The sequence below is a fragment of the Otolemur garnettii genome, unplaced genomic scaffold (assembly GCF_000181295.1).
Source record: "Otolemur garnettii isolate 467f Iridium unplaced genomic scaffold, OtoGar3 scaffold00259, whole genome shotgun sequence".
Classification (NCBI taxonomy): Eukaryota; Metazoa; Chordata; class Mammalia; order Primates; family Galagidae; genus Otolemur; species Otolemur garnettii.
In genome coordinates, this window is record NW_003852654.1 from 549,315 (window position 1) to 565,390 (window position 16,076).

The following is a 16,076-nucleotide window of genomic DNA, read 5'->3' on the forward strand; positions in this document are numbered from 1 at the left end:
AGTACTGTTTAGCCAATGGATCAAAATGCATAAAATTGTTTGCCTTATTTTGAGTTTGCCCTAATTTCAGTTTCATTTGGAATGCTATTACAGTTGGAAACTTTGTACTAATAAGTTGGTTTTCACTTTGAAGGTGCATATTTAAGTCATTTAAATGAGTCGTTAAATCTGCTAAAAATGCTAAATCTCTAAGGCAATTTCCTTGTCAAGTTCTGGCAGAATTGTTTTTTAAAGACAATTCACTGTACACATTTTATTTAAGATACTATACACTGTCTTAAAATGAATGAGACCACTTTTCTCCTTGAGCCAATTTTAACCAAAGCAAAATAACCTAAGTAATATAAAGTGTTAAAATACAGCATAAAAATACAAAAACAGACATACTAATTCTAGTTAGGAATGTAATTATGATGTTACATTTTTTTTTTTTGAGACAGAGCCTCAAGCTTTCCCCTTGGGTAGAGTGCTGTGGCATCACAGCTCACAGCAACCTCCAACTCCTGGGCTCAAGCAACTCTCCTGCCTCAGCCTCCCGAGTAGCTGGGACCACAGGCACCCGCCACAACGCCTGGCCATTTTTTGGTTGCAGCCATCATTGTTGTTGGGTGGGTCTGGGCTGGATTCGAACCCACCACCTTAGGTGTATGTGGCTGGCGCCTTAGCCGGTTGAGCCACAGGCGCCGAGCCGATGTTACATTTTTTAAATCACAATTTTGTTTAGGAAATCACGCAAACATAGATCACTGATTTGAATGAAATGCATAAATTTGTAGCAGAGCTTGGTAGTTACAAAAAATAAAAAAATTACCAAAGAATGCACAAAATTAATGTTTATTCCACCTTTGTGTTATATTCCTGGATCCTTCACCAATGTTATATGAGGAAAAAAGCAAAAGCAAAACAAATGAAAAACTGAAATCAGAATCACTAATGTTATCAAGTAGGGAAACAAACAAAATCTCACAACCATCAGGAAAAGTACAGCAAAGACACTGCTGTAAAAAGAAACAAAATTGCTAGAAAACTGTATGAATCATACTCTTTCAAACCAGCAAAATATGTTCCTGCATACAGTGGAACATAAACAGAACTTTTTTCTTGTATAGAAATGCAAATTGTCTTTTGAATATTGTACATGGGTATAATGTGTTTGTAATGGTAAATCTACTAAACTATTACAGAGTGGGCCAGGAACATATTTACGGATTCTGGAGACAGTGTGTACTGTAATTCTTTGACTGGGATAGTGGACACTCTAGCCAAAATTAAGAAAAATATATGAACACAGAAGTACAAGACAAAGGTGCATGAGAGTTCTCTTAGATCTTAGCAACATTTAGATGGAAATCAAATTTAAATGCAGTCCACTTTGCTTTTTTTTTTTTTTTTTTGAGACAGAGCCTCAAGCTGTCCCCCTGGGTAGAGCGCCATGGCATTACAGCTCACAGCAACCTCCAACTCCTGGGCTCAAGCGAGTCTCCTGCCTCTGCCTCCCAAGTAGCTGGGACCACAGGCGCCCGCCACAACGCCCGGCTATTTTTTGGTTGCAGCCGTCATTGTTGTTTGGCAGGTCCGGGCTGGGGATTCGAACCTGCCACCTTAGGTGTACGTGGCTGGCGCCTTAGCCGGTTGAGCTATAGGCGCCGAGCCCCACTTTGCTTTTGAAGAGGCTTTGGTTCAGCTCCCAAATCTTGATTGCTTGACGCAGTCTGCTATGAGAATACTCAGAAGGTGTATCTTAAACAACAAACCTATTTTTAGTGGTGGAGCCGCTCTTAGTAGCTGTGTCTGCATGGGACTAATAACCAATCACTATCTTTGGAGGAAGTCCTAACCTTTCCTTATATACCCTCCCTATATGTGTAACAGCTTCTCTGTTTTCACATTGAGTAGTCCATATTGCTATCTTATCACCTTTAGCTCTAACATTAACAACAGCTCCACATACATCATCACTGTAGTCATGGAAAGATTCTCCAGTAAGGCACAGCAGTGTCTTTAACCAAAAGCAATCGAGGTCACTTCGTCTCTGCTGTTTGTTCAACGTAATTAGCCATCGTCCTCCCCATTTGTTTTTCTAATCTTCCCTCATAGACTCAATACCATCCTTAAAAAGTGAGTAGTCACAGCCAGGCATTAAATTACTGGACAATTGGGTATGGTTGTACAGAGCTCAAAAGTCTAAAACAGTATCAAATTTAGAGATCAGCCAAAGGTTTGCTTGCCAAGTTTTGCTTTTATCATTTTTAAAAAACCAGAGTGCCCATCTGTTCTGTAGAGGATGTTTAATATAGTGCTCTAGGTTAGCAACCTCCTGATTAGATTCTGTTTTCTCCTTTTCTGTAGGTGGGGGATTAGGAATAGGGGTGGTTTCCAGTTCTATAGTCGCCATCTTAGATCTATCTGATCCACAAATTTTTTGATACCATAAACTATTTGGTAACATGTTGCAAATCATAAAATCTTTTACAACATTTGGTCTCAACTTAGCCATCTTACTTCTGAAAAGTAAATGATGTTGCCATAGTCATCATCAATACTTTTAAGGAATTCCTGAAATTGGTGATGATTCAATCCCTTGGTCTTTACGATATTCTTGGTGACAGTGTACATTATGTTATCCATTTTTAAAGATTCTGTACATAAATTTTCTGGATGTACTATGCAGTGATACTTCATCAAACATGAGTTTTGAGCAGCAATGGCATCATTGTCTATTAATTTTACAAGTTTCTCTCTTTACCTACCATCGCCGGGGCACCATCAGTAACTCTATCAGATATTTTGACAATGGACAAACAAAATCATTTTAACTTTTTTTTTTACTGCTTCATTTAAATCTCTTGATTTAGTTGTGTCTTTTATTGGCACTAAAGAAGCCATTTCTTCAATGACATTATATTCATATTAATACCTCTAATAGAAATGGGAAGTTGAGCTGTATTTGTGGCACCAGCACTGTCATCTATCACCAAAGCATAAAATTTTAAATTAGCAACTTTGCTCTCCAAACTCCTTTTGATAGATTTTCCAGTTTCTTCATTTTGCTTGGTTATAGTCAATTTAGACAAACTGATTTTAGAAATACACCCTTTTGGGGGAAAATTAGATCTGCCATGGTTTCTATACATTGCTATAAACTCATCACCATTAAGTGGTTTTGATTTTTTTGGTATTAAATATGCTGCCACATAGCTACCTTTTATAGTGGAGTCCATCTGAGTTGTGACTTTTAGAAAAAATTGTCAAGAAAACAGACTTTTTTCATTTCTGTTATTTTATCCTTATGACACAATCCTTCACATGCATCATATTTGGGCATGTAATGACTTTCAAATTATAGTCTTTGATAACTTGGACAAATTCCTTAAAAATTAAGCAGAGTGCTTCACAATTTACCTAGACAAAAAAGTAGTCATCTGTCCACTGTTTGTTGAACAATCTTCCTTCATAATTTTTCTTTTTGGGGGTTCTGTTTTCTTTTGATACATTGTAGAAGGCATGCTGGTATTAAAAAAGTAATAGACAAGGGACTATGTTCACTTTTATTATGAAAATTAATTGACAAGATAGCCAGGCGTTGTGGCAGGCGCCTATAGTCCCAGCTACTTGGGAGGCTAAGGCAAGAGAATTGCTGAAGCCTAAGAGTTTGAAGTTGCTATGAGCTGTGACACCATGGCACTCTACCCAGGGCAACAGCTGGAGACTATCTCCAAAAAAAACATAAAAATAAAAATTGACAGGAAAATAGCAAGGTTGGGCCTGTCCACATCTTGGCTGCTGATAGAGTTAGGACAAGGCAGAGGGCTGACTCTAAAGTGTGGTGGGTGATGTGTGAGGTGCTGCCAAGGTATGGAAGTACCTTAATAATCAAATAATAATCCTTTCCTGACTTCTAAGTAACATTAAATGCCTAACATGGCAATGGTAGATTGAAATATTGTTGCTAATCCCTATGTTGGCAATTCATCATGAACACATGTAACATCTGATGTTGTCACCTATGAAGTTTATGCTTGAGAATCATACAACTGAGTTCCACAAAAAATCATGAAATAATCATAATATTTTAAGTGTATTTACAATTTTGTGTTGGGCTGTATACATAGTCATCCTTGGCCACGTGCGGCCCGTGGACTGTGGTTTGGACACCCCTGATTTAATTTTTAGGCATTTTACTATCTTGGTCTCTATCCTTTGGAGAGATTCTGTTTAGAAACTTCCTCAAAAAATGCATTGCTGTGAACTAAATGCAATATTAACATATTAAATATAACCAAAGAGTTGTTAAATGGGGCATTTGCTTGTGATCTGGACTCTATACCTCAGCTATAGCAAGTTAAATTTGCATTGCTGGTTTTAGTAATTTATTCTTTTGGATTAAATTAATCTTGTAGGCAACTAAGAAGTAATTTTTAAAAATCGGTAGTATACATGTATAGTATAAGCTTTAAAGAATATAAAAAGAAACATAAAATATTTCTCTCCAACCCTGTGCCTTAATTCCTCCAGGGTCCCATCCAGACATAACCAGGGTTATCAGTTTTTCATGTATCCTTACAGATAAGTTCTGTGCATACAGAAATACGTATTTTTTTTCATTTTAAAAAGTAGTACATGTGATACTTTATGACATATAGTATTCATCTTTTTTTCACATATCAGTGTGTGTACCTTGAATGTTTCACCCGTCCTTATGCAGATGTTAAGGTTGTTTATGATATTTTAGTCTTACAGTGCTGCAGTGAATAACCCTGCACATGCTTATGTGTTTATCCATAGGATGTATTATGGGTATGTGTTTATCCATAGGATCAATTGCTAAAGTGGAAATTGCTAGAACAAAAGTTACATGTACTTGTCACTATAGATGTTTTGCCACTTTACTCTCTAGCAATACACAAGAGTGCCTGTGCCCTATACCCTAACAAACATGCACTGGCACAGTTTTGGATTGTTACCAATCTGATCAGCTAGAAATTGTATCTTATTTCTTGCAGGTTTGATTTTTTTTTTCTGAGACAGAGTCTGACTTTTTCTCCCTGGGTAGAATGCTGTACCATCATCAATGCTCACAGCAACCTCAAACTCCTGGGCTCAAGTGATCTTCCTGCTTCACCCTCCTGAGTAGCTGAACTACAGGTGCCTGCTACGGTACCTGCCTAACTTATATTTTTAGTAGAAACCAGCTCTCACTCTTGCTCAGGCTAGTATCCAACTCCTGAGCTCAAGAGTTCCGCCCATCTTGGCCTCCAAGAGTGCTAAGATTACAGGTGTTAGCCACCATGCCCAGCCAGTTTCTTTCAATTTTAATCCTCATTTTTCTTATTATGAGTAAATTTGATCAGTTTTTCATTTTTATGAGTCACTTGTGTTTTCCTCTCAAGTATCTGCTTGCTTCCTTTTCCTGTTTTTCTATTGATTTGTGAATCTTTTTCCTTAATAACTTATAGGCACTCTAAATATTAAGAAAATTAACCTTTTTGTGGAAAGGATAGTGATTTTTCTCAGTTTACTCATGGTGTGTGTGTGTTTCCCAAGCAAGTTATTGCTTCTTTTTTTTTTTTTGGCTGGGGCTGGATTTGAACCCACCACCTCTGGCATATGGGGCCGGCGCCCTACCCTTTTGAGTCACAGGCACTTCCCGCAAGTTGTTGCTTTTACATTTTTTAGATTTTAGATTAATGTGGGGATACATATGATTAGGTTGCATAGTTAGCTTTTCTAAGAGTCCAAATTGTAGTTGTGTCCTTCACCTAGGAAGTGTGCCATATACCTGTGCAAGGTACCTATTGGGTAGGAATTTACCCCACTCCTTCTCTCCCTTCTCCCTGAATTTCACTGAGTTTTTCTCTTATGTGAGAGAAAGTGGTTGTTAATCTGCTAGTTCCAATTTAATACTGAGTACATGTGGTACTTATTTTTGCTTTTATATTTTTATAAACCTCTTTTTAAAGGTAAAGTGTGTTACCTTTTCCATCTTGTTTTTTTTTTAACTCTTTATTTTGAAATAATTATAGATTCATGGGAAGTTGCAAAAAAAAAAAAAAAACTAACTGCTGTAGTACTTGCATGTATCTACCCATGTGACAAAAACAGCACAGAACTACACACATTGCACCAATGTCAGTTTCCTGGTTTCCATATTACACTGCAATTATGTAAGATGTAACCAATTTGGATGACCTTTCACTGATTGATTTCTCTCCTTATAAGGGGTTGCATTTTCCTGCTTCTGTGTATCCCAGGGAGTTTTTGATGAGATGTCAGACATTGTGCCTTTTCTTGACTGCTGGGCATTTATTTCTGTTTTCTTTGACGTATCCATGTACTGAGGTGTGGGGTGCTGCTAAGTTACTTGGAAACAGCTTGATCCTTTGAATCTCGCTTTGAAGATGTGCTGCTGGGGAGCAGAGTGGCTCTTAAGTGTAGGATTAATTTTCCTACACTACTGGGCAATACCCTTTTAATGCCCTGGCAGATACCTTGTGAGTGAATGATGAGGTTCTCCATCTTGGCATGTGGGGACAACTCCAGTTCCTGCCCTGCTAGAGAATTACCTTTCATTTTCTTCAGAGGGAGCTTGGGGGGGGGGGTCCTTTCCCTGGCCTTGGGTAGTTCCCTCAAGTGCTTGTGCTTATCAGTGGTCTGCTGGGTACTGGAGAGGAACCTCCTACAGCTCTTCTCTCTCGTCCCCTGCCCTGCAAACTCTAGCCACAGTTATTATTTGTGAAGTACTTGCTAGGTGCCAGGAACTGTACTAAGCAACTTGCATGGATTACCTCACTTACTCTTCACTGCACTGCAAAGCTTTATTCCCCGGTCTGAAGCTAAGGAAATGGGCTAAGAGAAATTAAGTAACTTCTCTTGGTATTTGAAAATTTCAATATATATTTATTTTTTTATTTTTTATGGGATACAGTGTACTGTTTCTGTATACAATTCAAAATACTTTCATCCAACTGGGTTAACATAGCCTTCATGTCTTTTTTTTAGTTATTATGTTAAGACATTTATATTCTACATTTAGAGAGATTCACATGTACCCTTACAGGATGAACCATAGGCATGATCCCACCTCAATATATATTTTAAAAGCATTATTTTTCAGACTTAGTTGTGTAAAAAGGTTTATTATGTTTTAATGTAAATAATTTGCAAGGATAATTAGCATTTTACATGATAGCAGTCTTGAAAGTGACAGCGTCTGAAGATTTGGATAAGCTTATTTTTAGATGGCATATTAGTAAGGATTTGAGTGATCAAACATTAGCTAAATTCTGTTAAGATGTAACTATACCATAATGGAAACCATGTGTATTGCATTTTTTAAAAATTGGCTTTAAATGGGCAGTATGGGAAATTCTTTTTTTTTAGGCTTTTTAAAATTAAATCATAGCAGTGTACATTAATATTATCATGGGGTCATAAAGCATCCTGAAGTTTAAAATCAACTTATCATAATTTAATGACAATGCATAATTTAATGACAATGAAGTAAGGTTGATGATCAGAATTTCTCATACTGTCTTTTTCTTAGTTATTGTGTTACATGACCCCTTATCAGCACCAAAACTTTTGTTTTAAAAATTCTTTGACAGACACACAGGTTGGCTGAACTAACAGGTCGCTCTATGAGAGTTGTGGGCTGGTATCATTCCCATCCTCATATAACTGTTTGGCCTTCACATGTTGGTAAGTATTATGGGGTTGTAGTATTGTTCTCAGAAATGAGTACTATGTATCATTTCCTTCTCCAATTTATATAGCTCATGATTTTTTAAAGAAAAATTTGAATATCCGTAAGCATGTCATTATTTTGATTTATTTGCTGTATTTTAAAAGTAATGATTTATGTCATAGTGATTATTTTTACTAATAATAGAGCACCCCAGTTTGATTTGTATTTAGGAAATCAGAAATACTGCATACTACTACTGTCCAGTATACTCTATATTAGTGAAGACTGAAAAGTGTTAAGGGTGAGATTTACAAAATTGATTTTTATGATCTCTGTTTACATATTGTCAGCCTTTCCATTGGGACTCTCAAATCTACCTTTTCATCTCACTAATCAGTATAATGTAATTAAATTGCTTTCTTTCTGTCTACCCCATTTCGAGAATCATAATCATATTTGTCTCTACCTGCCTCTCCAATAGAAATAGAATACCTTTACTTGGGGAGAATGAATTAATATTCACAAGTACTTAACTATATGTTAATGTTTTACAAATGCTTTCACCTCTGATACTCATGGTAACCTGTGAATTAGAGATCTCCTCCTCTATTATTATATGGAGGAGTCAACAGAGGCTCAAGGGGGTTACGTGTCAGAATTAAGGTCGGAACGCAGGTCTGACTCCCCAGGATGTGTTCTTTCCAATGTGATGTGCTATTTCTAGTCATATAGGCTTGAGTTGATAGCAAATCCCCTCGGGGTCCTCAAACTTTTTAAACAGGGGGCTAGTTCACTGTCCCTCAGACTGTTGGAACGCCAGACTGCGGACCCCAGGAAGAGTTGGCTGCTAAGCAGGACAGGCAGCGGCGGCAAAAATACCCAGTGGGCTGGATAAATGTCCTAGGCAAGGCCACATGTGGCCCACAGGCTGTATTTGGAGGACACCTGATCTACACTGATGAGTGGCAAAAAGTCATCAACGTTCTCAGATTTTAATCGAAGATGAGTGGTAGAGTGATAGTTCCCAGTCTTAGGGGTTGGGTGCATTTTATCCACCTGGGAAAGCTTTTACAAAATGTTATCTTCCCCAAATTAATGTTTCTTAGATCCAGATGTACTCTAAGAACCTCTGAGTGGGTCCTAGGTGGGATATTGTTGAACAGCCCCAGTTAAATACTGATTTAGAATAAGGGAGGTGACATACTTACCTTCTTCCACATTCACCAAATGTTAACAGTTTGTAGCATTTCCTATCTCATTAACATTTTGCAATATTTCCTGTCATTCTTTCTACATATATGTATATACATATGTATGTGATAATTTTTTCATGGAGTGTTAATAAGTTGGAGACATGGTCCCTTTTTCCCGCAAATACTATTTTTAAAATACCTGTGTACATTAATGCAATTATGGGGTATAATGTGCTGGTTTTATATACAATTTGAAATACTTTCATGAAACTGGTTAACATAGCTTTCACTGAATTTTCTTAGTTATTGTGTTAAGACATTTATATTCTATACTTAGTAGTTTTAATATGGACCCTTGTAAAATGCACCATAGGTGTGGTCCCACCAATTACCCTCCCTGCATCCATCTTTCCCTCCCCCCACCTCTTCCCCTTCATCTTGGGCTATAGTTGGGTTATAGCATTCATATGGAAGTGTGGGTGCTTATAAATTGGTTTTGTAGGAGGGCTGAGTACATTGGATACTTTTTGTTCCATTCTTGAGATACTTTGCTAAGAAGAATATGTTCCAGCTCCATCCATGTAAACATAAAAGAAGTAAAGTCTCCATCTTTTTAAAGGCTGCATAAAATTCCATGGTGTACATATACCACAATTTATTAATCCATTCATGGGTCGATGGGCACTTGGGCTTCTTCCATGACTTAGCAATTATGAATTGGGCTGCAATAAACATTCTGTTGCAAATATCTTTGTTATAAAGTGATTTTTGGCTTTCTGGATATATACTTAGTAGAGGAATTGAAGGATTGAATGGCAGGTCTATTTTTAGATCCCTAAGTGATCTCCAAATATCCTTCCAAAAGGAACGTGTTAGTTTGCATTCGCACCAGCACTGCAGAAGTGTTCCCTTTTCTCCACATCCATGCCAATGTCTATGGTTTTGGGACTTTGTGATGTGGGCTAATCTTACTGGAGTTAGGTGATATCTCAAAGTGGTTTTGATTTGCATTTCTCTGTTGATTATGGATGTCTGTAGGCCGTGCACCTGTCTTCTTCAGAGAAGTTTCTCTTCAAGTCCCTTGCCCATCTTGAGATGGGATTACTTGTTCTTTTCTTGCTAATATATTTGAGTTCTCTGTGGATTCTGGTTATTAAACCTTTGTTGGAGGCATAACCTGCAATATCTTCTCCCATTCTGAGGACTGTCTGCTTGCATTAAATACTGTGTTGTTGGCTGTGTAGAAGCTTTTTAGTTTGATCAGATCCCAGTAATGTATTTTTGTTGTTGCTTCAATTGCCTGGGGAGGTCCTCCTCATAAAGTATTCTCCCAGGCTGATTTCTTCAAGTGTTTTCCCTGCACTCTCTTCTAGTATTTTCATAGTTTCATGTCTTAAGTTTAAATCTTTTCTCCAGTGAGCATCTGTCTTTCTTAATGGTGAAAGGTGTGGGTCTAGTTTCAGTCTTCTACAGGTTGCTAGCCAGTTCACCTAGCACCATTTGTTATATAGGGAGTCTTTTCCCCACTGAATGTTCTTGATTGGCTTATTGAAGATCAAATGACGGTAAGTAGCTGGGTTCATCTCTTGGTTCTCTATTCTGTTCCACAAGTCTACCATTCTGTTTTTGTGCCAGAACCATGCTGTTTTGATCGCTATCAATTTATACAATAGTCTGAGGTCTGGTAGCATAATTCCTCCTGATTTGTTTTTATTTCTGAGTAAGGTATTGGGTAATTGAGGTTTTTTCTGATTCCATTTAAAACGAAGTATTATTTTTTTCAAGATCTTTAAAGCAAAACAGTGGTGCTTTAATAGGGATAGCATTAAAATTGTATATTGCTTTGGGTAGTAGGGACAGTTTAACAATGTTGATTCTTCCCAGCCATGAGCATGGTATGTTTTTCCATTTGTTAACATCTTCAGCTATTTCTTTTCTCAGAGTTTCATAGTTCTCTTTATAGCGATCTTTCATGTTCTTTGTTAGGTAAACTCCCAAATATTTCATCTTTTTTTGACATTACTGTAAGAGGAATAGAGTCCTTGACTGTTTTTTCAGCTTGACTATTGTTGGTATATATAAAGGCTACAGATTTGTGAGTATTGATTTTGTAACCTGAGATGTCTGCTATATTCCTTGATTGCTTATAAGAGTTTTGTAGTTGGATCCCTGAGGTTTTCCAGATATAGAATCATATCATCTGCGAAGAGTGAAAGTTTCAGCTCCTCTGTTCCTATTTGGATACCCTTGATCATTTTTTCTTGCCTGATTGCCATGGCTAAGACTTCCATTACACGGTTAAAAAGCAGTGGAGACAATGGGCAACCTTTCCTGGTTCCTGATCTGAGAGGAAATGATTTCAATTTAACTCTATTCAATGTGATATTGGCTGTGGGTTTGCGGTAGATGGCCTCTATCAGTTTAAGAAATGTCCCATCTATACCAATTTTTTTAAGTGTTCTGATCATGAAAGGATACTGGATATTATCAAAAGCTTTTTCTGCATTGATTGAGAGAATCATATGGTCTTTGTTTTTTATTTTGTTTATGTGACATATTATATTTATATATTTACATATATTGAACCATCCTTGAGACCCTGGGATAAAGCCCACTTGGTCATGGTGTATAATTTGTTTGATGTGATGCTGGATTCTGTTTGCTAGGATCTTATTGAATATTTTTGCATCTACATACATTAAAGATATTGGTCTATAATTTTCTTTTCTTGTTGGGTCTTTTCCTGTTTTGGGGATCAGAGTGATATTTGCTTCATAGAATGTGTTGGGAAGTATTCCTTTCTTGATAATTTGGAAAAGGTTAAGTAATATAGGTACTAGTTCCTCTTGAAAGGTTTGGTAGAATTCTGATTTGAATCCATCTGCTTCTGGACTCTTCCTATTTTGGGCAATTCTGTATAGTCGATTCTATTTCAGTACTTGATATAGGTCTGTTCCACATTTCTAATTCTTTCTGGGTAAGTCTAGGAAGGTGGCATGCTTCCAAGTATTGGTCAGTTGCTTTCAGATTTTTATATTTCTGAAAGTAGAGTTTTTTGTAGTATTCATTAAGAATTTTTTGAATTTCTGAGGCATCTGTTGTTATTTCACCTTTGTCATTTCTGATTGATGAAATTAGGGATTTTAATTTTCTATTTCTGTTTAGGCTAGCCAAGGGTTTGTCAATTTTGTTAAACTTTTCAAAAAACCAACTTTTTTTTTTTTTTTTTTTGAGACGGAGCCTCAAGCTGTCCCCCTGGGTAGAGTGCCGTGGCATCACGCTCATGGCAACCTCCAACTCCTGGGCTCAAGCGAGTCTCCTGCCTCAGCCTCCCAAGTAGCTGGGACCACAGGCGCCCGCCACAACGCCTGGCCATTTTTTGGTTGCAGCCGTCATTGTTGTTTGGGGGCCCGGGCTGAGGATTCGAACCCGCCACCTTAGGTGTATGTGGCTGGCGCCTTAGCCGCTTGAGCCATAGGTGCCGAGCCAAAACCTACTTTTTGATTCGTCGATCTTTTGAATAATTCTTTTGTTTTTGATTTCATTTAATTCAACTCTAATTTTGGTTTTTACTTTTCTTCTGCTGGGTTTGGGGTTGGAATGTTCTTCCTTTTCCAGTTGCATGAGATGTCCCATTAAGGTGTTGACTTCCTCTCTTTCTGTTCTCTTAAGGAAGGCTTGCAGCGCTATAAATTTCCCTCTTAGGACTGCCTTTGCAGTATCCAGAGGTTCTGATAATTCATGTCTTCATTATCATTCTATTCTAAAAACTTCATAATTTCCTTCTTAATCTTATCTTTGACCCAGCTGTCTTTCAGCATAAGGTTATTTAGTTTCCATGTCTTTGTATGAGTATGCAGATTCCTGTTACTAGTGAGTTCAGCTTTTATTCCATGATGATCTAAGAAAATACATGGAATAATTTCTATTCTTTTAAATTTGCTGAGGTTAGACTTGTGACCAAAGATGTGATCAATTTTGGAGGATGTTCCATGAGCTGATGAGAAGAATGTGTATTCAGTTTTGTTAGGATGAAATGTTCTGTAGATGTCTATTAAAATCAATTGTTGTGTGGTGAAGTTTAAGTCCAAAATTTCTTTGCTTAGTTTCTTCTTGGAGGATCTATCCGACACTAACAAAGGAGTGTTAAAATCTCTGACTATTATGGTGCTGGGAGATATCAAATTGTTCATGTCTGTTAGGGTTAGTTAAAAATTGAGGGGCATTTTGGTTGGGTGCATAAATGTTAATAATTGCTATCTCATCATGTTGAGTGTTTCCCTTAACAAATATGAAGTGACCATTATTGTCTTTCTTTACTTTTGTTGGTTTAAAGCCTAATTTATCTGCAAATAAAATTGCAACCTCTGCTTTTTTCTGTTTTCCATTTGCCTGGATTATAGATGTCCATCCCTTCACCCTGAGTCTATATTTATCCTTTAAGCTAGGATGAGATTCTTGTACATAGCAGATTTATGCCCTGAGTTTTTGTATCTAGTCAGCCAACCTGTGCCTCTTTAGTGGACAATTTAAGCCATTCATGTTAATTGAGAGTATTAATAAGCCTGGTGGCATTTTGGGTGTCAAGTTTTTCGAAAGACCAGTGGACGTTTTTAATCCTTTCAACACTGTGGAAGTTGGGTTTTTATCAATAATTTGAGTGAGTTTAGTTTGGTGGTAGAGCATTGTGGTGGTCATTATGGAGCAGAAGTCTGAGAATATCTTGAGGATCTGGTTTAGTTATGGCAAATTTCTTCAATGCATGAATGTCATAAAAGTATTTGTTTTTCCAACATAAATGAAACTCAGTTTAGCTGGATACAGAATCCTGGGCTGAAAATTGCTTTGTTTTAGGAGATTGAAGGTTGATGATCATCCTTTTCTGGCTTGAAAAGTTTCAGCAGAAAGATCTGCAGTTGTTCTAACATTCTTCCCCTTGTAGGTTATGCTTTTTTACGTCTGGTGCTTACAGGATTTTCTCTTTCACATTAACTTTGGCAAAGTTAATTACAATGTGTCTAGGGGATGCTTTATTTGGATTGAGTCGGGCTGGGGTTCTGAAACTGTCTGCTGTCTGAATTTCAGAATCTTTTGCCATGTTTGGAAAGTTTTTTCCTGTAAAATCTCTTGGAGTAGAGCATCTTTGCCTTTCAGATCATTCTCATCACCTTCAGGAATTCCAATAAAGCAAATGTTTGCTCTTTTGGAGTGGTCCCACAGCTCTCTCAGGGAATGATCTGTCTTTGCTCTCCTTTCTCTTCGTCTTTGAGCATTTGGGAGCGTTCAAAAGCTTTGTCTTCAATGTCCAAGATCCTTTCTTCTGGCTGCTCCGTCCTATTACTGAGGGATTCTACTGAGGGTGTTTCTCAGGTCTTTTAAGGATGCAAATTCTTGCCTCAATTTGTCAAAATCTTTGGTGATTTTATCTTTGAATTCATTGAATTCTTGAGACAAGTTTTGAATTATTCATTGAACTTCTAATTCCAATTTTACTTCAGTTCTGTTAATCTTATTTGCTATCCAAATTCTGAACTCAATTTCTGACATCTCAGGCATTTGTTTATGAATGGGATCTTCTATTGCATCTCCTTTGTCGTACCTTGGGGGAGTTAATGTACTCTGGTTATTCACATTGCCTGAGTTTTTCTGCTGATTCCGCCCCATGGTTATTTTTCACCATTTGTTTACAGAGACTGGTAAGGTGGAATTATATTAAATTGAGCGCTCCTGGAGATGTAGTTAACCAACCCTTTACCAGAGTGCTGGGACTTGTGACTACAGCTTTTCCCCTATGGATTTACCAAGGTCCTCTTCAGTACTACAGCCTGATATTCTGGGGACCCGCTTGGTATGATAGGGATAGGTGGGTCTGTCTTGTATTTAGCTGGACTCTGACAAATCCTAGTGGCTTAGTGACTTTGGGTTGAAATCTCAGCTGAAATTTGTTTCCTTGGAGTCCCAGCTTGCCTCAGCAGGGGTGATACGTGCCCATCAATCCTCTCTCTCAGCTCAGCTCCTGATCTTCTGCTTTATTAGGTTGGTTCTGATCATTATTTCTCCCTCTGGACAGGAGCCTATGCTTGAAAGCTGGCTTCAGTCGGCCATCTTGCCTCTTCCTGTAAATACTCTTTAGCATGAGTTTTCTAAATATGAAGTAATTCTCTTACATTACCAGAGTACTTTTATCAAAATTTGGAAATTAACATTCATATAATACTATTGCTTAAATTATAGACTTTGTTCGGTTCTTTATTTGCCTTACTAATGTCCCAATGAAGGTTGTTTTAATAGCTATAAATGTATTCCTGTAAAACCATAACACTGAATAAAGTCAGTGTTTGATTTGTTTTTCTGATACTATCAACACTAAAATCAGATTGGCCTGAAATTTCTCCTATGGTAGTGCCATCTAGCCAGCAAGAACTAAGTACCTACCACTAATGTTGGAAAATTTTGAGGCACATATTCCTGAACAATTATTGTTGTTGAGGTAATGCATTAGAATAGGAAAGATACAATTTAGGGGTAAAAATAAGCCACCTGAGAACTTAGGAGAAAACCTCAGCAGTCTCTGAAGTACAATACCCAAAAATTTTCAAATTCAGAAAATAGTTGAATTCTCTCAGGGAAGGAGATTTGAGCCATTAAACAAAAACTTGGGTTGGAGTTTGTAATGCAGCAATAATAGCAGTGTGGCAATTTAAAGCTTTATAGAAGACAGGGAAAAAAGGAGACTGCAGAATGTAACTGAAAAAATTAAATTATGAAATGATTAAAGGGCCAAATGCAAACAATTCAAGACAAAATAGATTTGTAGTCTAGAGCATAGAGATCCTATCTGGAACAAATACCAGAATATGCAATAAAGGATACACTGTAAGTTTGGCAGGTTCTCATTATAGCATGAAAATTGAGAACACCAGGTTCAGATTCAGTTAGATGCCAGATCTGTTGTTAAAATCTTGTTTCAGTCAGTAGTTGACAAAATCTTTTAAGCTGCCTCTCTAGTTTCCTCTCTGTCAGAAAAAAAGCAAACATATTATCAAGTCTCAGAGTTGTTATCCATTCCTTCAAAAGAGCATCAACGGGAAGGCGCCTGTAGCTCAGTGGGTAGGGCTCTGGCCACATACACCAAGGCTGGCAGGTTCAAACCTGGCCCAGGCCACCTAAATGACAACAGCAACCAAAAAAAAAAAAAA

At 37.4% G+C, this 16,076-nt stretch overlaps 1 protein-coding gene and 1 pseudogene across 2 annotated transcripts in view; one reads left to right on the forward strand and one right to left on the reverse strand.

Moving 5' to 3' along the window:
• Positions 1 to 16,076, forward strand: part of BRCC3 (BRCA1/BRCA2-containing complex subunit 3) — an 84,742-nt gene that overhangs the window by 5,658 nt on the left and 63,008 nt on the right. For both annotated transcript variants that reach the window (XM_023508561.1, XM_003802739.3), the window contains exon 5: positions 7,611 to 7,698. In XM_023508561.1, the coding sequence (XP_023364329.1) occupies positions 7,611 to 7,698 (88 nt within the window). The remainder of the gene's footprint in view (positions 1 to 7,610; positions 7,699 to 16,076) is intronic.
• Positions 1,742 to 2,395, reverse strand: LOC100954896 (annotated as a pseudogene).